This window comes from Canis lupus, chromosome 18, assembly GCF_011100685.1.
Source record: "Canis lupus familiaris isolate Mischka breed German Shepherd chromosome 18, alternate assembly UU_Cfam_GSD_1.0, whole genome shotgun sequence".
NCBI lineage: Eukaryota > Metazoa > Chordata > Mammalia > Carnivora > Canidae > Canis > Canis lupus.
In genome coordinates this window covers 22,768,706-22,793,073 of record NC_049239.1, presented here as the reverse complement: position 1 = coordinate 22,793,073, position 24,368 = coordinate 22,768,706, and the positions used below count along the sequence as shown (strand labels likewise).

Here is a 24,368-nt window from a genome sequence, read left to right as displayed (position 1 = left end):
GGTGTCCCTCATCTCATTTCAGGATGAAAAATGTGGTCCCTTTTCCAATTTGTTACCTTTTCTCTTGCTTTGGATGTTTTGGCAACATATTTTGGAGTCCATGTGCACTTTCATTTCTTCGTTTTTTTTTTTTTGTTTTTTGTTTTTTTTAATTTGTTCTGCCCAGCGTCGCCTGCATGTGCCTGCATGGTCAACATCGCTTTTATTCCACATCTGATTAGGTTAACCTGTGGATTTGCATGCCGTCCCATTCATTATGTTCGTCAAGATTGAGAGGGCTTTCAAACCCAAAAAGCATCATTCGTTCTGGGAACCAGACTGTAACTCTACCCTGTGTTTCAGGTGAGGTAATGGATTATTCAAGCAAGACTGCAGGTCCCTATCCAGAAACACGGCAAGTCATTTCAGAAGTTGGGATTAGTACCCCACAGTATTCCACAGCAAGAATGACTCCACCTCCAGGATCCCAGTATGGTGTGGGGAGCGTTCTGAGGTCATCAAATGGTGTCGTCTATTCTTCAGTAGCAACCCCAATTCCCTCCACATTTGCTATCACCACACAACCTGGCTCCATTTTCAGCACCACGGTGAGGGATTTGTCTGGCGTGCACACAGCTGACGCCGTGACTTCGTTATCCGCTCTGCACCAGAGCCAGCCGATGCCTAGATCCTATTTCCTAACAACAGGTGCCTCTGAAACAGACATCGCGGCACCTAGTATTGATATCAGTGCCAGTTTGCAGACCCTTACGATGGAGACTCTGACTGCTGAGACGATAGACTCGGTTCCCACTTTAACCACAGCATCCGAAGTGTTTTCTGAAGTGGTGGGAGATGAAACTGCTATTTTAATTGTCCCCGAAGAAGATAAACAGCAGCAGCAGCTCGACTTGGAGCGTGAGCTCCTGGAACTGGAGAAAATTAAGCAACAGCGTTTTGCCGAGGAACTGGAGTGGGAGCGTCAGGAAATTCAAAGGTTCCGCGAACAAGAAAAGATCATGGTTCAAAAGAAGCTGGAGGAGCTGCAGTCTATGAAGCAGCACCTTCTCTATCAGCAAGAAGAGGAGCGGCAGGCCCAGTTCATGATGAGGCAGGAGACCTTAGCTCAGCAACAGCTACAGCTGGAGCAGATCCAGCAGCTGCAGCAGCAGCTTCACCAGCAGCTGGAAGAGCAGAAGATTCGCCAGATCTACCAGTATAACTATGACCCTTCTGGAACTGCGTCTCCCCAAACGACCACGGAGCAGGTGATGCTGGAAGGGCAGTATGCTGCCCCGGAAGGGAGTGCGTTCTGGGCCCCTGAGGACGCCACCACCACCGCCTCGGCCGTCGTGGCGATCGAAATTCCCCAGAGCCAGGGCTGGTACACGGTGCAGTCTGATGGTGTGACCCAGTACATCGCCCCACCTGGCATCCTGAGCACCGTCTCAGAAATCCCTCTGACGGAGGTGGTGGTCAAGGAGGAGAAGCAGCCCAAAAAGAGAAGTTCTGCAGCGAAAGCCCGTGGACAGTATGAGGAAATGGGGGAACCCGATGACCCCCGCGGCTTTAAAAAGATAGTGGACAGCGGCGTGCAAACCGACGATGAGGACGCAGCAGACCGGAGCTATGTGAGTAGGAGGCGGAGAACCAAAAAAAGTGTTGATACAAGTGTCCAAACTGATGATGAAGATCAGGATGAATGGGATATGCCTACTAGAGCGAGGAGGAAAGCTCGAGTAGGCAAGTACGGGGACAGCACTGTGGATGCTGACAAGAGCAAACCCCTTTCCAAGGTCGCCAGTATAGCAGTTCAGACAGTAGCCGAGATTTCTGTGCAGACTGAACCCGTTGGAACCATAAGAACACCGTCAGTACGCGCACGCGTGGATGCCAAGGTAGAAATAATTAAACACATTTCAGCCCCTGAAAAGACTTACAAAGGGGGCAGCTTAGGATGTCAAACAGAAGCAGATTCAGACACACAGAGTCCTCAGTATCTGAGTGCCACCTCTCCACCCAAAGACAAGAAACGCCCAACACCTTTAGAGATTGGTTACTCATCTCACCTTCGGGCAGATTCCACATTACAGCTGGCTCCTTCCCCACCCAAATCTCCAAAAGTCCTTTATTCACCCATCTCACCACTTTCACCAGGCAAAGCCTTAGAATCAGCCTTTGTACCTTATGAAAAACCCCTCCCTGATGAGATAAGTCCACAGAAAGTACTTCATCCAGACATGGCTAAAGTGCCCCCAGCAAGTCCTAAGACAGCCAAGATGATGCAGCGGTCCATGTCTGACCCCAAGCCTCTGAGTCCAACAGCAGATGAAAGTTCCAGGGCTCCTTTTCAGTATACCGAGGGCTACACGGTAAGAGTGATTCTTTTTAGTTAGAAGACAATAGATGAGTTGATGTTAACCGTGTGTTTGCAGACTTGCGGAGGCAGTGAGGCTCCTGGTACCTTAGAACCTGATACTGCAGTTTAGGGAGGATTATTTCATTCGAAATTTGGGGAAAAACCAGGAAAGTATACGTCCATTTAGAGATACCAAAAAAAGAAGGCACCTTATGTGAGCAGAATGAAAAAGAAGTACAATACTTTATGGTTCCCTGAGATTGAAAGTTTCATTCTGACCTTGAAATCTCCCAAGTGTCCGTTGTAGACTGTGATTTCCGGGAGTATAATTAATATTCATATTCAAGTATGATGGAATAAATACTGAGCATAAACAGATAAGGCGAAGGACGGCCCTAAATTTAGGCCCATGGACCCTGGAAATCTTCATTGGGAGGGTCCTTGGAGATCTTCCAATCAGTTTTGTCTTCCTCCAGCCAGAATATTTTCAGAAAAGGGCTTAGAATATTTACTGTTCAAAAGAGAGCATTTCTAGAGAAGGCAGATGAAAGAGTAATATAATTTCATAGTTCATCCATGCTTGTTTAGTTTCTGGCAACTTTCTTAAATCTAACCTCAGGTAAACCTTAATTCCAGGGCTTATAGAAGCAAAAAGAATTTTTATGTTTCTTTGGATAATAGCCATTAATTATTTTAAAATATAGCGGTATGCTTCAAAGGAGAAAGAACATAGGTATGTTGGACGCATTTGTGAGGATCTCTCTAGCTGAGCTAATAAGAAATGGTAATAATCAGCTAGAAAAACAAGTGTATCCTACTTTTAAAATCTAATATAATACTCTTGAGAAGGCTGTTGATAAATATGATAGTTCAATTTAGATAAGATCCACGTTCAAATTAAAAGTTCCCTCAATTTACTGGTGTTTGAACTCCAGATTTTCAAACTCTAAAGCTTCTAAATAGACTTTTCTGAGACACTGTTATATTTCCGCTGAACCATGTCTCTTAGACATTATGGCTGTGGGCTGGGAATATGTCATCAAATATGACTGCAAGTCTATTTATAGGTAGATAGACATCTCTATAGGGATATTAAAAATTACAAATTCATATCTTTTAGTTTCATAGTGACACTTTGTTATTACGTATTTTCTTAAGCAGTATGTCCCCACATGAAGTAAAATTGTCTTCATGTGGGGGTCAGAGGTCATAACATGAAGTCAGGAAAGCACTGGTGCATTGAGATTTCATTCAGTTTACAGAAAGTTATTTTTTCCTATGGCTTTGTTTCCAGAATTAAATCTGTTGTGAGAAGTGATTTTCAATTCAGCTATGTGAATAAGTGTTTTTATAGCAGTGGCATTCGGATTCGCCTAAAGAGTTACTTGGAAACTTGGAAAATGTTGTTTTTGACAGGACTTTAAAGTAATATACCATTTACGTCCTCAGAAAGAATAGACTTTCCCAGTTGATGTATTGATTATTTACTTAATATATAGCCTGTACCCTTAATTCATATAAACTCAGTTAAAGAAGAGGTTGAAGTTGTATTTTTTTTTTTTTTCCACAGTATTCACCTTCAGACTTAGAAGTGTGAAATGAAAGATACCGGGAGTTATGTGGGTTGTATTCCAGGTGATGATACTGATTAACTACCTAATCCCAAAGGAAGTTGGGTAGAATTACGAAGTAATTTCTGAGCCTGAAAAATCCTAGGTGGATTGAGCTCCTGAAGTTCAGTAGTTCCTTTTCCTAATCAGTCCAACTCAGTGCTTTAATATGGAATAAGCTCAACTCAAAGATACTGTTTTATTTCATGCACAAGGTAGACCATTTTGTGTACAGGTACCATTTTGTGGCACCCTAGATACTGTGATTCGAACATGTGACTTTTATAATTGGTTTCTTTGCCCATTTCTAGACATGTTGTAAAAAACAAAATTCCTTCATTATAAACATGGATTAGTTGTTTCGAAAAGCATAATCTTCTAAGTGATATTTGTAGTGATATGGGTTTAATTTAAGAAGTTTAGCTCAGTAATTTACATACTGTTAATTTTCTCAGACTAGTAAAGTTGAGAAGAATCACACCATTCAGTAGCCACTGAGACAACATAGCATAAAATAGCGTGCTGTAAGGTAGCAGAAAAGAGAAGTTCTATCCTATATGTGATTCTGTGGTTAGATCTCCTTTTTCTGGAAGTGTGAGGAAATGTTTCAAAGAACATGTTCTGAATCATGAGGGTGAAATCTCTGTTGGACCCTAAAGACAAAAAAGGAGGTCCCTCTAGAGGAAACAGACTATGCAAAGGTTCTTACTGATGAACAAGCAAAAGGAAAGAGGAGGAAGAAGAGGTTTACTATAAAACTGGAAAAGTAGTAGAGAGCATATCACTGGGAATCTAATTTGCTGAGTTACTGTTTGGATTTCCTTTCCATGGTTATCAAGAGATTAGACCTAAGCCACCATCTTTTTTTCTTTCTTTTTCCTTTCCTTTCCTTTCCTTTCCTTTCCTTTCCTTTCCTTTCCTTTCCTTTCCTTTCCTTTCCTTTCCTTTCCTTTCCTTTCCTTTCCTCTCCTTTCCTTTCTCCATTCCTTTCTCCATTCCTTTCTTCTTTCCTTTCCTCACTCCATAGCTTAAACTCTCCAGTAGATCCTCATCGAATTCAGAATATCTTAGACAGTTCTTAACAGGGACCCATATGATCTTTTCTCTGCCTATCTCACAACCTCATCAGTCGCTCCCCACATTTGCCCCCTCCTCTTGCTCTGCTCCCACCACTGACCTTGCCATTTGCTGGATGTGCCAACCTCATCCTCGTGCCAGCCCTGTGTTGGGATCTCTCTCTCTCTCTCTCTCTCTCTCCTCAGATCTTTGTCTGGCTTATTCCTGTGTATAGGTTTCTGCTTAAGTTTTACTACCACAAAGAGGCTCTCCTTACCTCATTCTCTAAATAAATTTTCCTGGGACGCCTGAATGGCAGTCAGTTAAGTGCCGGGCTCTTGATTTTGGCTCAGGTCATGATCTCAGGGTCCTCATTGGGCTTTGCGCTGAGCATGGAACCATGGAACCTGCATGGATGTTCTCTCTCCCTGTCCCTCTGCCCCCTGCCCTGTGCTGTCTCTCTCAAATAATAATAATAATGATGATGATGATGATGATGATGATGATATAAAGCACTGTATTGTACCTTTTGTTTCTTCACAGGCAAATGTGGATCATTTCTTGCTTGATTGGTTTGGTTTTGGTTCTCTTTCCATATTCACTTTTTTGTCTTAGTAACTATCTCAGAAACTTTTTGGAGCACTTTAATTACTACAGGGTCAGATCTTCCATCCTAGAGTTTCAAAACATTTGTCTTAATTTTGCAATTTGGAATATCAGAGATTTAAATTTTACTCTATTCCTACCCCATAGGAATTCAACTATGTGACATGAGATCCTTTAACTTGCATGTGGTTTTTCCATCGTGGAACTTGGGTCTTGTCTTTGACACAGGAATTCTAAGGCAAAAGCATGGTTAGTGTTTAGTTAGTGTGTCACTGGCACTTTGAGTTCATGCTAAGCCCTAAGATGTCTTATATACTTAGTTAATTAAAATTAGCACTAATTAACACAAAATCACAGAATAATGTGCACACTGTGCATAAGTGAAGCAGGGAGTTATCTGAGATAATTCTGTGGAGTTATGTAATGTTCCCTAGTGTCTATAAGAGTGAACTCTATCCCTTTTCTAGACTTCATCATTCTGGTATCAAAGTCATAGCCTCAAAGCCAAAATCTATTTTTTGATAACATTTATGTATCCAGTTTTATCTCGTAGCCTACTTCCTTTTACAAATGTAAATTTTTAACTGAGTAAAGATGGAAAAACATTACTGCCTTTTTCCTTAAGTCCTTCAGATTCTCAAGAGATATAACAAAAACAGAGTCAATATTTATTCCTTCCTATGAGGTTAAGCTGTCTACCTAGATATGACTTGATAATGATGCGTTTTCATCACAATTTAGAAAGAACAAAGGAAGAAGTATGTTTTCTAATGAAAGGAGTAGGTACACAATGATTTTCTCACTTTCATTAGTAGAACTCTTCCTCAACTAGAATGCTTAATGAAAGCCAAATAGTTAAAAATAGGTGGGTAGTGGTATAGAATGATACAATAATTATCTGTAATGATTAAATGAAGTAAATTTACCACCTTCCCATGTCTGGCAACTGTAGATATCTAGTAATATTGATTCCCTTTCCTCAGGTTGACATTTGACAATATCTGTATGTTCTCAGCACAAATTTGCCTACTGTCCCTTCAGGGCTTTACTTGATGGGTTGGTGCAAATAATTCTCAAATCTCCTAATAACTATGTGGCTTTCATATTCTGTGGAATATATAATGCCACTTCTCTAGAAATATCAGATTCCTGTTCTCTATGATCATTTTAAATTTACTTTTCTGGGTAAATAAACCAGAGCACCAAAATGTGTTCCTGATGCCCTTTATCTTTCTTATATATAATGAGATTGATTTACATCATGTCTCAGATGATCAATAACTTTAGGAAGAAAGGCTAATATAGCATTCTCTACAAAATCAGGAGCCAAAGTGACATTATCCATTGGGAGAAATAGCATTGTAAATTCAAAGAATTTGTTTGGTGCTGGAAGGAGTCTGATTCACTCAAAAGATTTCTTGATCTTAAAAAATACCATTTTTGAGTGATTTATTTAAAAGAAGACATGCATTTCCAAAATAGCACATTTTGCCAATGATGATACATACCACTTTTTGCACTAAAATAAGTTACATTTAAAATGTTACCACCTTTGTATGCCTTAAAAATCCAAGGTGAGTGTTAAAGCTGTTTTTTACTACCCTTAGACTTATTGAACAAGCATAGAGCTTTTTAAATAATAAGGCAAACTCCTTATTAAAATCTTTTTATTCTAGACTTTAAGCCAGGATCCTGTTGCAAAGCAGATGGTACTCATGAGCTGATTTTTACAAGAATATGTTTTGCTTCACTGATTGCTGTTTTGATAGCTATTTTTGAGATTTTTGGAACCCTTTAATATGTATTTCTGAAAGTAATTTCCATAACCTAAAGTGAAAAATTTTATTTCTGTCAATTTTATTTCTGTCAGAATATACAGAATTAAGAAATGACTGTGATGGCCAAGTATGATTTAAAATTAATGTCATTAGAGGTTGCTTTTTATTACTCTTTTTGAAAAACAGGATAAATCAGTCTATTAAAACTGACTTTGATGAAATTACCTGTTTTATAATGGTGGTATTTATGTCTGTCAGTCAAGATTAGTCAGACATTAAAGATAGGTTTTTATAAATCATAATTACTCTTTCCTTAGCTCTATCTTCATTACTAATACATTTTTCTCATGATACTTCTTTATGATTAAAATCTTGTACTTGAAAATGCAACTTTTCTACAATTGAAATAAGAAATACTATTTTAAAGTGTTTTCCAAAATAAATGACAATAAAATAATAATTTATGGGGATTAATTATTAGGATATAAAAATAAAAACTAACGTGTATATATATACATTGTATATACACATTATATTTTATAAATTACATTTTATGTTATATATTTACATATATACATATAAATGTTAGTGAGTGAAAACCAGAAAGTTTTTAGGTTGATCTCATCAATGTAGTGTTAAGTAGTTAACATTGCTATAGTCCCTATGTTAGGATTAATTTCAAAACAAAGCTTTTTAGACTGAAGGAGAAAAAATGCAGATCATTGTATTATCTTTAACCAGACATCTGCATTTCAAAATATGCAAATAAGTATAATTAGAAGAAATATTTAAAATGTAACACTTAAACATTCAGACCTGCCAGTTTAATGCAGGGGAATTATGAATTAATAGAGCATTGATTTTTACTGGCACAGCTTAAAAACAGAATATTATTTAACATTAATTAATTTCTTAAATATATTATCATAGTATTCATTTCTGATCAATTCACTACACTTTCTTTTTTGGACAATTTGTAACTGACGTAACAATGAAGCTGCATACAAACTCTCCTAAATACATTCCCTCCTAACGTGCACTTTTGCATATTTGTAGAAATTTCTAAAAATTACTGTATAATATTGTCTAACCTGCATTAACTATGACTGAAAAAATCAAGAAACAACTAAAATTTTTAAAATACAAAAATTTGGAATAGCTGATTTTATACTTTGAGGTATAAGGTATATAGAGGCATCACAATGTATCCTAGTAGTTTTTGACATTTCTTACATCATATTCAACATCAAAATACAAAAGTTCTTCCTTAGGCATGGTTTTGCCTTCCATGGCTTCAGTTTGGATAGTCAACCACAATCCGGAAGCAGATGATCCTCTGAAGTATAATCAGAAGGCCAACAGTAACCTACATCACAAGGCCTGTGTCATTCACCTCACTTCATCCTATCATATAGGCATTTTATCATCTGGCATCATCACAAGAAGAAGGATGAGTATAGTACAGTAAGATACTTTGAGAGAGAAAAACAGACCACATTCACATAATTTTTTTATGGTATGTTGTAATTTTTCTATTTTATTGTTAATTTCTTACTCTAACTTATAAATTAAACTTTCTCTTAGGTATGTAGGTATAGGAAAAGACAGTAGGGTTCAGTACTGTCCATGGTTTCAGGCATCCACTGAGGGTATTGGAACATGTCTCCTCTGGATAAGGGAGGACTAATGTCTACAGATGTATATGCATATATGTCCATATATAAAATATTTCATGTTTTTGTGGCCTCATATAACTAATAAAATATTTTCACATGCAGTTGCTTGGTTGAGATCCAAACCACTCATTTTCTGTAGGCTTTACGTTATTTTATACCATAGTCTAAAATGAGGAGACTGAAGTCCATACACAGCCCCTATACTCAGCCAAGATTAATTCCATTTGCATCACATAAGGCCTTGGATTTAACAGGGTTTTCTTTGGGTACTGTTCTGTATCTTGAATTATGTGTAGAGTTTGAATTAGGAGAGCACTAGAACAAGTGTGGTGAGTTAAACGGAGTCTTCAATGAACTAACTTAAACAACATTAGTTTATTTATTTAGCCTGAAGCTGTAAACAGCAAAGGGATTTTTAAAACCTGTCTTATTTCAACCTGAAGCACAAGGTGCAAGGGATCAAATTAAAACAGCCGAAAAATTGAACCTTAATGCTTAAAAACAGTATAAGAAATCATGAAGCTAGATTTTATAGAACTACTTTTGAAGAATTTTTTTGATTGAAAAAATTTTGTGGGGACACCTGGGTGGCTCAGTGGTTGAGCATCTGCCTTTGGCTCAGGTAGCGATCCTGGGGTCCTGGGGTGGAGTCCTACATTAGGCTCCCTGCAGGGAGCCTGCTTCACCCTCTGCCTATGTCTTTGCCTCTCTCTGTGTCTCTCATGAATAAATAAAATCTTCAAAAAAAATTTTTATGAAATGGCAAATAAAAACTAATCTTTGTGAAGAACAATAAATAACCCTCTTAAGGAAACAAAATTTCAGTAGAAATAGATTTGTAATAGAAGATGATTATACTTGTCATTTCTCCTTTCTCCTCTAGTGAATGATTATATATGTTTATGAAAAATTACATATATACAAAAATTGTTTGGGCTCTCTAATAAGCCATTTTAGCTACATGAATAAATTACTGTTAGTAGGTTGAACCACATTTTAATTTCTGATCTACTAGGTAGTATATTTTACCATGACAGGAACAAGGCAAGTCCTCATTGTTCATTTTTATTTTTATTTTTTGGGGGAAAGCTCAGCCATAATCACAGAGCTCAGTCTCTAGGCCTAGAAACTACTTAGATGACTTAGTCATTTACTTCTTTGAACCTTGATATGAAATCTCTGCTGCAAGTACTAATTACTGCTAATTGTAGAGAATTTTATAATACTTCGTGAAAGACTTGACCCCACAATATTAATTTTACTTTTGATGTGAATAAATGTGCATGAATTTCTTCAGAGTGTTGTATTAAAACAATAGAAATGTTTGTAACAGGTAAAACAATGTTATAGTTAAAAAAAGCTTCTTTGCTAGTGATTTTGCAGTTCTTCCCTTTATGGCAGGAACTGATGCCTATAAATGCTCACTCAAATGCACAGCAATCAATAAGCTTAATTTTCATTAATTATCCACTTGGAAAATCATTTAATTACCCATCCATGTATACCTTTATTCTCATGTAATTGAATGTGTAGAATTGAGAATTGGAAAGACAATTTAACCTCTTAAAATTTCTAGTAAATATTTAGTAAATATATTTTCATATATGTATAAGCCCGTGAGTTTTGTCTTCTAGCAGACTAAGATAGTCCTTGCCAATTTTTTAACTTAACTGCCTTCTTTTATTGCTTGTTTATAGTGTTGTTTTTCTAAAGACTCAAATGGTTAAGCAGCTGATAAGGAATAGGGCCATAATCAAGTACTGTCTGAGGAAAATTTCCTCTTTAATTTGTGGGGAGCTATTTTACATGATTTGGAAAATAAATGATTGATTGATTATGAAAAATAAATAATTCATTGCAAACACATGTAGATGAAAAGCAACTCTGAACTACTTTAATGCCACATTCCAAGATTGTGTTCTATGCCCAAGGATGGATAATCAGTCAATGAAAGAGAAACAAAAAACAATAGAGATTTCTGTGATTTTGTGTTTAGGCTTTTCAAGAGTCTAAACGTAAAATATCTTTATTATCCCAAGATAATTTTTTAGTAGGTACTTTGCACCACTATTAAAATAGTCATTATGTTTTTCATGACTTTTTTGTTTTTAAAGATTTTATTCATGAGAGACATGGAGAGAGAGGCAGAGACCTAGGCAGAGGGAGATGCAGGCTCCATGCAGGGAGCCTGATACAGGACTCGATCCCAGGACCCTGGGATCACGACCTGAGCCAAAGGCAGATGCTCAACTGCTGAGCCACCCAGGCGTCCCTGTTTTTCATGACTTTTGACAGGTAGTTATTGAATCATTCCTCAAATTGCTAATGACCCAGGGCTCTAGAAGACATATCACATAAGTGGTCAATCATAATTCCAATACACCGTGTGGAGAAATGTAGCATAATTAGAAATTTACACTTTACAGCATTTGAAATCAAGTTAATTTTCTTGTGATGAAAGTTTGCCACTGAGGAAATATTTTATAGGAACATAGGAGGTCACTACAATTTCTCTTTTTGGATCAATAATTGTTATCAAAATGGAATAATTCTTGGGCAGGCAGTACTCCCATATTCAGTGTGCAAGAGTGTAAAGAAAAGGTTGCTGAAAAGAAAAATGAGAACGTGTATTTTACTTTTTTATTTATGTTTCTGTTTTAGGATAAAATTTCATGTTAATTCCTGGAAACTTTTATTAACTTTATTATTCTACTGAGATTGTCCACATAAACTATTTAACACATTTTCAGATAAGGGAATATATTCATTATTTCAGAGTGGTGAAGCAGAGCTGTGAATGATGCTTTGCCCTTGAAGAAGGAATCAGCATTAGATTATGGTTCCTGGCATCCGGTGTGCTAGTCCAAAAACCATTTAAAAGTTAAATGAGAAAAAAGGAGGTATCGGTGTTCATTTTCCAGTGTTCTGATATGTTATTTGAATTCTTATGCTATCAAGTTCTCATAGCCTTTAGGGTGTGTGAATGCTTTTAAATTACTTTGTTTCTCTTTATGCCTACTTATCACTCAAGCCTTCTTTCTGCCTAGCAAAGAGCATATAAACAGAATATGTTTTGCGGCCCTAATAAATTTTTGAAATAGTAACTACAGAAAGAGTGCTTTTAAACTTAGTAATAATAACAATGTTAGGAGATTAAAAGGAAGAGAAAAAGGAGGTCATCCGTAGCTTTAAGCATTTTCTTTTCTCCTAGGAAAATAACCAAGAAAACGTAATGTTAAGTGAAGCCACAAACTAGTTAAGAAAGTTATCTGGACTCTCACACAGCAATGTGTCTTTCTAATGAAAACGTAGAATTTAGAAATATGTCTTCTGAAACCATTATTATCCTCACTTTAATTTTTACACCCTTGTAGTTAGTAGACATTTGACTTTACAGCACTGAAATATCAGAATGTCGTGTTTCTTTAATCCTCTAAAACAAATTAATCATTTATATATTGTTCACTGAAGTTTTGGTCATGGTCTAGGCCTCTACAGACCTTTAAAGACAACAACTTTTCCATTTTTATGTCAAACTTGGCAAATTGGTGCCTTACGTGATTTTTGAGGCCATGATTCTTAAAAGTTCTATCATTGGAACCACCATCTAACTAGCTTTTAAATGTGTCTGTACAGAGATAGGGGTTAACTTTGGGTGGCATTCTATAACTCAAATGGTCCCTTAGCAAAGCTCTCAGATTCTGGATATGGCACAGGCCTCTGTTCATGCGACTAAGAAGGGAGAACACCTCTTGTTACTTTACTCTCTTAAGACAAGAAGAACAAGACAACAAAGTTTTCAATAAATTATCCAGCCACGCCATGATATATCTTTCATATTTATTTTAGTTTTAGTATAACATGAAAGTAAGTTTAGGTGGCATTGCTTAATTGCAAACAATTGAGTCTGTTTGTCCATATGTAATAGTGTGGCTGGTAACTAAATTTGTAAAAAATTAAGAAAAGGGATTCACGTTTTTTTCACATTTACCTAGCAATGAGCATTTCAAACATGCAAATAGAATACTACTGCCAAAATTAGACAGTCTTTAAAAGCATATCAGAACATACTTACTCATGTGAGGAGTACATTTTATCATATTTGAGTTAACTATACAAAAGCTTTTGTGTAGTTCAGGGATTTAATACAGTTTAGAAAGTTAAAGATTTTTATTTTCTTTTTCTTTTTAAAGATTTATTTATTTATTTATTTATTTATTTATTTATTTATTTATTTATTTATTTATGATAGACACAGAGAGAGAGAGGCAGAGACACAGGCAGAGGGAGAAGCAGGCTCCATGCCGGGAGCCCAATGCGGGACTCGATCCTAGGACTCCAGGATTGTGCCCTGGGCCAAAGGCAGACGCCAAACCACTGAGCCACCCAGGAATCCCCCAGATTTTTATTTTCTATTAGAAGTAATAATGAAGGCATGTAAAATAATTTTGACTAGTAGAGTTTATTATAAAGCAAGGCATAGTGTTTTTTAACAGATGCAAGAAATTGTAGCTTAGATTTTAATACTTTTTAATGATTTATTTTAGAGAGAGAGCAGGGGCAGGGAGGAGAGGCAGAGAAAGAGAGAAAGTCTCTAACCCATTCTTGACTGACTGCCAAGCCTAACACAGGGCTCTATCTTATGACTGAGGGTTTGTTTTTTTTTTTTCCACTTTCTTGATGATTACCTTTGATGGACAAAAGTTTGAAATTTTGATGAAGTTCCATTTATCTGTTTTTTCTTTTGTTACTCATATGTTTGATGTCATATCTAAATCTAAGGTCATAAAGATTTACTTCCATGTTTTCTCTAGAGTTTTATGGTTTCAGGTCTTTTATTTATGTAGTTAATCAGTTTTGAGTTAATTTTTGTATAGGGTATGAGGTATGTATCCAACTTCATTCTTTTGCATCTGGATATACATCATCATTTGTTGAGGAGATTATTCTTTCCCTATTGAATGGCTTTGGCACCCTTGTCCAAAATCAATGAGCCATTGATGTAATGGTTTATTTCTGCACTCTCTCTTCTGTTCTATTGATTTATGTTTGTTCTTATGCCAGTACCACACTGTCTTGATTACTGTAACTTTGAAGTTGTTCTGATGAGGAAGTATGGGTCATCCAACATTGTGTTTTCTTTTTAAATTAAATATTGTTTTGGCTGTTGAAAGCCCTTTAAAATTCCATGTGAATTTGATGATCAGCTTTTCTATTTCTGCAAAGTAAGGCTACTGAAGGTTTTTTTTTTTTTTTTTTTTTTTTTTAACGTTCAAGTTAGTTAACATATAGTGTAGAATTGGTTTTAGGAGTAGAATTTAGTGATTCATCAATTATATATAACCCAGTGCTCATGCCAACAAGTGTCCTCTTTAATGCCCATCACCAATTAAACCCATCTCCCCACCTGGTCCCCTCCAACAACCCTGTTTGTTCTCTGTAGTTAAGAGTCTCTTATGGTTTGCCTTCCTCTCTGTTTTTATCTTATTATATTTTTCCTTCCCTTCCAATGTCTTCATCTGTTTTATTTCTTAAATTCCACATGAGTGAAACCATATATTTTTCTTTCTCTGACTTATTTCACTTACCATAATATACTCTAGTTCCATCCACATCATTGCAAATGGCAGGAATTCATTCTTTTGATGGCTGAGTAATATTCCATTGTGTGTGTGTGCCACATCTTCTTTATCCATTCATCAGTCGAGGGACATTTTTGTCCTTTCCATAATTTGGCTATTGTTGATAATGCTGCTATAAACAGTGGACTGCATATGCCCCTTTGAATCAGTATTTTTTCATCCTTCAGATAAATACATGGTCGTGCATTTGCTGGGTCGTAGGGTAGCTCCATTTTTAAATTTTGAGGAACCTCCATACTATTTTCCAGAGTGACAGCACAAGTTTGCATTCCCCCAAACAGTGCAAAAAGGCTCCCCTTTCTCTGCATCCTTGCCAATGGCTAAGTTATTAATTTTAGCCATTCTGACAGGTGTGAGGTGATACCATCTCATTGTGGTTTTGATTTATATTTCCCTTATGATGAGTGATGCTGAGCATTTTTTTCAAGTGTCTGTTAGCCATTCATATGCCTTCTTTGGAAGGCATGAACAGACGTGTCTGTTCATGTCTTCTGCCTATTTCTTAACTGGATTTTTTATTTTTTGGAGGCTGATTTTGATGAGTTCTTTGTAAATTTTGGATACTAATCCTTTATCAGATATGTCATTCGTAATTCCGTCAGTTGCCTTTTAGTTTTGTTGATTGTTTCCTTTGCTGTGCAGAAGCTTTTTATCTTGAAGAAGTCCCAATAGTTCATTTTTGCTTTTGTTTCCCTTGTCTCATGAGATGTCTCTAATAAGAAGTTGATATGGCCAAAGTCTCCTTGGCCTGTGTTCTCCTCTGGGATTTTGATGGATTTCACCAAGTTAGTGTGTATTTTTGTGCATGGTGTAAGAAAGTGGTCCAGTTTCATTCTCCTGCATGTTACTATCCATTTTTCCCAACACCATTTGTTAAGAGACTGTTGCTCTCTGTTTTCCATTGGGTATTCTTTCCTGCTTTTTCTAGGTTTTCTTTTCTATTCCACTCATCTGTGTGTCTGTTTTGTGCCAGTGCCATACTGTCTTGTTGAATACAGCTGTGTAATATAGCTTGAGGTCTGGGATTGTGATGCCTCCTGCTTTACTTTTCTTTTTCAACATTACTCTGGCTACTTTTCTAGTTCCGTACAGATTTCAGGATTGTGTGTTCTAATTTTATGAAAAATATCAGTGTTATTTTGGTCAGGATTGCATTGAGTGTATAGATTGCTTTGGGTAGTATAGACAATTTAACAATTCTTCCAATCCATGAACATGTAATATTTTCCATTTCTTTGTGTCTTCTTCAATTTCTTTCATAAGTGGTCTTTAGTTTTCAGAGTATAGATCTTTCACCTGTTTGGTTAGGTTATTCCTAGGTATTTTATGGTTTTTGGTGCAATTGTAAATGGGATTGATTCCTTGATTTTTCTTTCTGCTGCTTCATTATTGGTGTATAGAAATGCAACAGATTTCTGTATGTTGATTTTATATTCTGCAACTTTGCTGAATTTATGTATCAGTTCTAGAATGTTTTTGGTAGAGTCTTTCAGGTTTTCTACATAGAGTATCATGTCATCTGCAAAGAGTGAAAGTTTGATTTCTTCTTTGCTGATTGGGTGCCTTTTATTTCTTTTTGTTGTTTGATTGCTGAGGCTGACTTCCAGTACTATGTTGAACAATAGTGGTGAGAGTGGACATCCCTGTCATGTTCCTGACCTTAAGGGAAAAGATCTCGGTTTTCCTACATTGAGGATGAAATTAGCTGTGGGTCTTTCATATATAGTCTTTATGATGTTGAGATATGTTCCCTCTATCCCTACTTTCTTGAGGTTTTTTTTTTTTTAAGATTTTATTTATTTATTTATTCGTGAGAGACACAGAGAGAAAAGGCAGAGACATAGGCAGAGGGAGAAGCAGGCTCCCTGCAAGGAGCCCAATGTAGGACTCAATCCCGGACTCTGGGATTACACCCTGAGCTGAAAGCAGATGCTCAACCACTGAGCAACCCAGGCGTCCCTTCTTGAGGGTTTGTATCAAGAAAGGATGCTGTAGGGAAGCCATCTGGCCCTGAATTCTTGTTTTTTGGGAGATTTTTTTTTTATTACTGATTCAATTTCTTTGCCAGTTATGGATCTGTTCAAATTTTCTATTTCTTCCTGTTTCTGTTTTGGTAGTTTATATGTTTCTAGGAATTTAGCCATTTCTTCCAGATTGCTCAATTTGTTGGCATATAATATCTCATAATATGTTCTTAGAATTGTTTGTATTTCTGTGGAGTCAGTTTTGAGCTCTCCTGTCTCTTTCATGATTTTATTTATTTGGGTCCTTTCTCTTTTCTTTTTGATAAGTCTGGCTGGAGTATCAATTTTGTTAATTCTTTCAAAGAACCAGCTTTTAGTTTCATTGATCTGTTCTGTTTTTTTTTTTCTTATTTCTATATCATTTATTTCAACTCTAATCTTAATTATTTACCTTCTTCTGCTGGCTTTAAGATTTACTTTCCGTTCTATATCCAACTCCTTTGGGTGTAAGTTTAGGTTGTGTATTTGAGATTTTCTTGCTTCTTAAGGAAGGTCTCTATTACTATACACTTCCTTCTTATGACCACATTTGCTGCAGTCCAAAGGTTTTGGACTTTCATGTTTTCATTATCATTTATTTCCATGTATTTTTTAATTTCCTGGTTAGCCCATTCATTCTTTAGTAGATGTTCTTTAATCTCCAAGTATTTGTAGTCTTTCCAAATGTTCTCTTGTTGTTGACTTCAAGTTTCATTGCATTGTGCCTGGAAAATATGCATGGTATGATCTCATTCTTTTTTGTATTGGTTGGGGCCTAATTTGTACCCCAGTTTGTGATCTATTCTGGAGAATGTTCCATGTGCACTTGAAAGGATTGTGTATTCTGCTGCTTTAGGATGAAATGTCCTGAATATATCTTTTAAGTCCATCTGATCCAGGGTGTCATTTGAAGCCATTGTTTTCTTGTTGATCTTCTGTCTAGATGATCTGCCTATTGCTGTGAGTGAGGTGTTAAAGTCCCTTACCATTATTATATTATTGTCAATGAGTTTCTTTAAGTTTGTTTTTAATTATTTTATATATTTGGGTGCTCCCAAGTTGAGCGCTTAAGTATTTACAATTGTTAGATCTTCCTGTTGGGTAGACCCCATTGTTATGATATAGTGCCCTTTAACTCTTATTATACTATATTGATTTAAAATCTAATTTCTCTAATATAAGTAGATATCCATTAGCATAATAGATGGTTCTGACCTCCTCACTTTCAATCTGCAAGTGTCTTCGGGTCAAAAATGAGTCCCTTATAAGCAGCATATCAATGGCACTTGTTTTTTTATCCATTAGATTCTTTGTCTTTTAATTGGAACATTCAGTCCACTTATTATTCAGACTAACTATTGATAGATATGAATTTAGTGTGATTGTATTATGTGTAAAGTCACTATTCCTATAGATTATCTCTGTTCCTTTCTAGTCTTTGTTGCTTTTGGTCTCTTTCTTGCTCAAAGGGAATTTCTTGTAGACTTGGTTTAGTGTTGATAAACTCTTTTAGTTGTTGCTTGTCTTGGAAACTCTTTCTCTCTCCTATTCTGAAAGACAGGCTTGATAGAGAATTCTTGACTGCCTGTTTTTCTGATTCAGCAAGTTGAATATATCATGCCACTTTATTATGGCCTGCCAGATTTCTGTGGAAAGATATGCTGTGTCCACAGTATAAGTTAAGGACCTTTTGTCCCTTGCTGCTTTCAGGTATCTCTCTTTATATTTGTATTTTGCAAGTTTCACTCTGATATGTCTTGATGTTGACCTGTTTTTGTTGATTTTGAGGTGAATTCTCTGTGCCTCTTAGATTTGGATGACTGTTTCCCCAGATTAGGGAAGTTCTCAGCTGTAATTTGTTCAGTTAAACCTTCTGCACCCTTTCCTATTCTTTTTCCTTTTTTTTTTAATTTTTATTTATTTATGATAGTCACAGAGAGAGAGAGAGGCAGAGACACAGGCAGAGGGAGAAGCAGGCTCCATGCACCCGGAGCCCGATGTGGGATTCGATCCCGGGTCTCCAGGATCGCGCCCTGGGCCAAAGGCAGGCGCCAAACCGTTGCACCACCCAGGGATCCCTCCTATTCTTTTTCTTTTGGGACTCCTATGATATGGATATTATTGTGCTTTGTAGAATCACTGAATTCTCTACATCTATATTCATGATCTAATAGTTTTCTTTCTCTCTTCTTCTCAGCTTCATTATTTTCCATAATTTTATCTTCTATATCACTTATTTGTCCTCTGCTTCTTCCATCCACATTGTGACTACATCCAGTCAGTTTTGCATCACAATTACTGCATTTTTTATTTCAGCCTGACTAGTTTTTAGGTCTTTTATATCTGTAGCCAGGGGTTCTCTGGTGTCTTACATGCTTCTTTCAAGCCCAGCTAGTTTTCTTATGACTGTTGTGCTAAATTCTTGTTCAGATGTATTGTTTATATCTGTTTTGAGCAAATCCCTTGTTGTGACTTCTTGATTTTTCTTTTGGGGAGAATTCCTCTGACTTGCCATTATGTCTAGATTTCTGTCTTTTGCATGTTATGAAAGCTTGTTATGTTTCCTGTTCCTGAGATTAATACTACATTAAGAAGGGGTCATACACTGTCTAGGGCCTGGTGCTTGTGGAAGTGTTTTTGTGTATGCTGTGTGCACTCAGCTGTTGTGTTTTGGCTCTTCTTTCCCACAGGTCAGTCCTCTGCAGAATTCCTCCTTGCTTGCAGTGGGAAGTATTTAGACCTTTAACTAGGTGCGTTCTAATTGGTTTGTTCAGATAAACCTGATTAAAAATTTTTTAAATTCTAAAACCTTGATCCAAGAAAAGATAAGAAAAGGAGCAGACAAAAACCTGTAAGCCTGATTCCAAAGGAAAAAAAAAAATAAGACAAAGAACTTAAAATTAAAAAAAAAAAAAATTAAAAGGAAAGAAAGAAAGCCTGATCCTATTTCCACCAGACCTGAAATTGACATTTTGGAGCACTCTAGGGTCAGTAAACTTGGTCTTGTGTTGGTTTTCTGAGGGAGAAGCCCCCTATCCTGGGTCAGAGACATGCCCTCATAAAGATTCCCCCCTGCTAGGTGCAGGGGGGGTGAAGTTTGGTTTAAGTGACTCCAGCCTCTACTGGAGGTGTTGAGTTTCTCCCTGAAGTCCAATTTTAATAGAACTTGGAGTGAATTTGTTGATGACTTTGGGGAGTATTGCCAATCTTAACCTTATGTTATTTTTTCTAATTGATGAACATAGGATATTCCATTTATTTAGTTTTTTGTTTGTTTGTTTTTTTAGCAAAGTTTTGTAATTTTTACTATACTAAAAGGTATACTAATAAGTCTTTAACTTTTTTGGTGAAATGATCCCTAAATATTTTATTCTTTGAATGCTGGTATAAATATAATTGTTTTCTTGATTTCCTTTTCATATTGGTCTTTGCTGATGTACAGAAGCACCACTGATATTTTTGTGTTTATCTTGTGTCCTGCAAGTTTGCTGTGTTTGTTTGTTAATTCTTAGTTTCTTTGTGCATTCTTTGGTGTTTTCTGTATGCAGAATCCTGTCATCCGTACATAGAATTGTTTTACTTCTTCCTTTCCAAATGGTTTGGGTTTTATTTATTTTTCTTGACTCTAACTTCTCTGGCTACAACTTTCCAGTCTTTCACCATGAAGTCTTTCGTTATTAAGTATGATGTTATCTGTGGTTTTTCTTATAAGTGCTTTTTTATCATAATAATGAAGTACCCTTCTTTTCTTAATTTTCTAAGTGTTCTTATCATGAAAGGGTGCCAGATTTTATCAGAAGGTTTTCTGTATCAATTGAGATGATCATATTGTTTCTTTCCTTCGTTCTCATGTTGTGCTGTATTAAGTTGATTGATGTTAATATTTTAGTGTGTCAACTCACATTGCATTCCTGGGGTAAATCTAAGTTATTCTGTTAATATGTTGTTGGATTTAGCATACTAGTACTTTGTTGAAGAATTTTGCATCTATCCTCATACATGATACTGGCCTATAGTTTCCCTTTTTATGGTATTTTTGTCTCACTTTGGTATCTAATATTCACCTCATAAAATAAATTAGGAAGTCCTTATTCTTCTGTTTTTGGAGGCATTTCAGGACTGGTGTTCTTTCTTCTTTAAGTGGTAGAATTCACTTCGAAGTACATCTAATCCTGGAGGCTGGGAAGTTTCTGTTTACTGATTCAGTCTCTTTCCTTATTATGAATCTGTTCAGATGTTTTCATTTTTTCTTGATTCAGTTTTAGTAATCTGCATACTTCTAGGAATTCTCCATTTTGATTTTGCCTAGGTTATTTAATTTGTTGGCATGAATTTGCTCCTAAAATCATTTTATTTCTGTAAGTTGGCTAGTAAATCCCTACTGTCACTTCTGATTTTATTTTTGTCTCCTCTCTTTTTTCTTAGTCAGTCTAGCTAACATTTTGCCTTCTGTTCTGATCTTTACAAAGGACTATTTTTTGATGTTGATTCTATTTTCTTGTCTATTCTCTATTTATCTTCACTCTAATCTTTATTATGTTTTTCATCTGCCAGCTATAGGTTTAATTTGGGCTTTTTTGTGTGTATGTTCCTCGGATGTCAAGTTATGTTATTGATTTGAGATCTTTCTCTTTTTTAATGTATGCTTTACAGCTATAATTTTTACTTTGAGAATTGCTTTCACTGCATCTCATGCCTTGGTATCTTGTTTTTATTTTTATTCATCTTTAAGTATTTTCAAATTTCCTCTCATGATTCATTTTCAATCCATTTGTTGTTCAAAGTATATTGTTTAATTTTCACATATTTGTGAATTATTTTTTAGCTTTCCTTTATTTATTGATTTCTAACTTCATTTCACTCTAGTCAGAAAAAGTACTTTGTATAATTTCCATAGTTTTAACTTTGTTAAGACTTGTAGTCTAAAATATGGTCTATCTGGAGACTATTTTAAGTATACTTGAGAAAATATGTGTTTTGCTGTTGTTGTACGGAATGTTCTATGTATATCTATTAGGTAGATCTAATACATACATGATTTTTCAAGTCCTCTACGTCCTAGGTAATCTTCAGTCCAGATATCATATCTGAGCTGGAATTTGGGCTGGGTGTACAGTAAGCAAAAACACCATAGTGCTTTCTTACTAAAAGATAATATTCTCTTTCTTCTCTAAGCATTCCCCTATTGGGAATAATATTTTTACTAGATGCCAGAGTTTTAAAAAAAGTTAATTCTGTCCATTTTTGCCAGCTTAATGGTTGACTTTGTGATGTCATTCCAATCACAGCACAGAATATTAGTTTATAATTTGCACTATCTTAATTGAAATGAAGTTTTACTTTTTGTATAATTAAGAATTTACTCATTTAATTTTTGGCTTCATGTGAAGAAGTAAATTCTGTTGGACTTCTCTTTTTTGTAGATATTGATCTTTCTTTAACATTCAAAAAAAAGTGTGGCATACGTGTTGTTTAGGCTTTTCTTGTTTTTTGTTTTCTGGAAGGCAATATGTATTTATACAACCACATTTGGTCTTTACAGTAACAGGAATTATAATATTAGCAGCTACCACTTATTGAGTATTTCGTATTCAAGCAACTACTATGTACTTGAAGCAACTGAGTTTATTTTATCTTACAGCAAACCAATGAGTTATAGGTATATGATCTTCACTTGATGTAGTAAAAAACTAAGAAAAAAATGAATAAGCTGTTTAAAATTGTGCTGAAAAAGTAATTTGCAAAGTCATGATTAATTGAGTTTCTGAGTCTAATTCTTTTCAGCATACCAGGCCTCTCCCTGGTCTTTCTAAACATTTGGCCATACCTATTTTTTTTTTCCCAATGAATCATTATTAGATTAGATAGTAAAAGCCAAAGATCTTTATTATTTTAGGAAAAGCATTCAGTTTATGAATTTCTGAACTTCTGATACAAAGCAATGAATTATTGCTGCTGTTTTTAAGAAATGCTTGTTAAACATTTGTAGTAATATCTACCATTCATTTTGTGCTTGCCATGGACTAGTAGTATCATATCTAAGAGGTATTATCTAATATATATTACTGTGTAAAATATAATATGTAAGTATGTCCTAACAAAAATATTTTACACATTGAAAATAATTATATCCTCCCTAGGAAAAAAATAGGTAGACAGAGGTAGATAGAAATCCAGAGATCAGGAGTTTGTTGGCAACATATTATATATAATTTTTCTAGACATATTCTGAAAAAAATTTTTTCTAGACATATTCTGTAATTATTAGAAGCTTGGACTGTATCATACTGTAGAATAGAAGAGCTTGCTGAAATTTAGAAAGATTATTATTTGATATTAGAGCACATATTGTCAGGTAGTTCCTCAGTTTAAGAAAGCAATCAGTGTATCGTTTTTATTTTATAATAAATGAAAGTAAACATTTTGGGGCTGAATCTCTATACTGCCATTGAATTAAATATGTGTCACATTTATAATAGCATTTTGGTTGCCAATCTACATAGGTAAATAGTTAAATTATTTGAGGTAAAGATGGGTAAATATATGATTGGATCCGTGTATAGATTAATTTAATTAATATACTAAAATGAGTTTTGTTTAGAATATTTCTCTTGCTGAATGTACATTATTTGCCTAAGATTTTGGAGGGGGGACTTTCAAGAAAAATAAAATAAGGAATTTTAGTAATTAAGTTTCTGAAGGAAAATCATTAGCCACCTATGAAAGTCACAAGGGGCTTCTCATTGCCTTTGAATGACCACTATAAAATCTGGTCATCTCTATGCAAGAACATTCTAAATATTTTTTTTCATAAATATAATTAGTGAGAATAGTTTGTATATTTTTATATTTCATATGCAAGGACAACTCACAGTAGTAGCTAACTTCTAAAAAATGTGATGCTCTGCATTGATCAGTATGGTGAACATGTGGAATGATTTCAGAGGAGTGGACCAGGCCTCTTAAATTAATCCCAACACATGACATTCCATCATTAGATTGGTTTCTCTGAGTTATAAAGAACTCACCCAGTAACCTATTAAAGTTTATGTATGCCTAAGATGAGGATCAACTTTTCTGAGAAAAAAATTCACTCATATATGAAGAATCACAAAGAGATCAAGCAAGGATCATTTGCCCTTGGCCTTATTTTGAGAAAATAAGACCTCAAAATGTGAACTGATGTGATCCCCAAGTACAAATCAGTGTGTACTGTGTGTATTTAAAAGCACAATTTGGACAGCCCAGGTGGTTCAGCGGTTTAGCTCCACCTTCAGCCCAGGGCATAATCCTGGAGACCCGGGATCGAGTCCCACATCAGGCTCCCTGCATGGAGCTTCTCCCATGCATGCTTCTCCCTCTGCCTGTGTCTCTGCCTCTCTCTCTCTCTCTGTGTCTCTCATGAATAAATAAATAAAATCTTTAAATAAAAGCATAATTCTTCAGTGTCAGCATCTAAAATATATTGCAGATTTGTAACCTTATTCGGAATATTTCATTGTTTCTTATGTATCCAAATATTAAAAAATGGAAATAGTCTGGGCCTCTCATAAGTGCCATTAAGCCGTATATTAGTTGATTTAACCATACATATAAGTGGAGGCTCTGAGGACTGGAAACTGTTCAGGTGATAAGAATGCCTAAAAAGCTTTTTTTTTT

General features: G+C 35.6%; 1 protein-coding gene across 2 annotated transcripts in view; it reads left to right on the top strand.

Moving 5' to 3' along the window:
- Positions 1-24,368, top strand: part of PCLO (piccolo presynaptic cytomatrix protein) — a 389,747-nt gene that overhangs the window by 193,218 nt on the left and 172,161 nt on the right. For both annotated transcript variants that reach the window (XM_038562845.1, XM_038562846.1), the window contains exon 6: positions 343-2,351. In XM_038562845.1, coding sequence (XP_038418773.1) covers positions 343-2,351 — 2,009 coding nt within the window. The remainder of the gene's footprint in view (positions 1-342; positions 2,352-24,368) is intronic.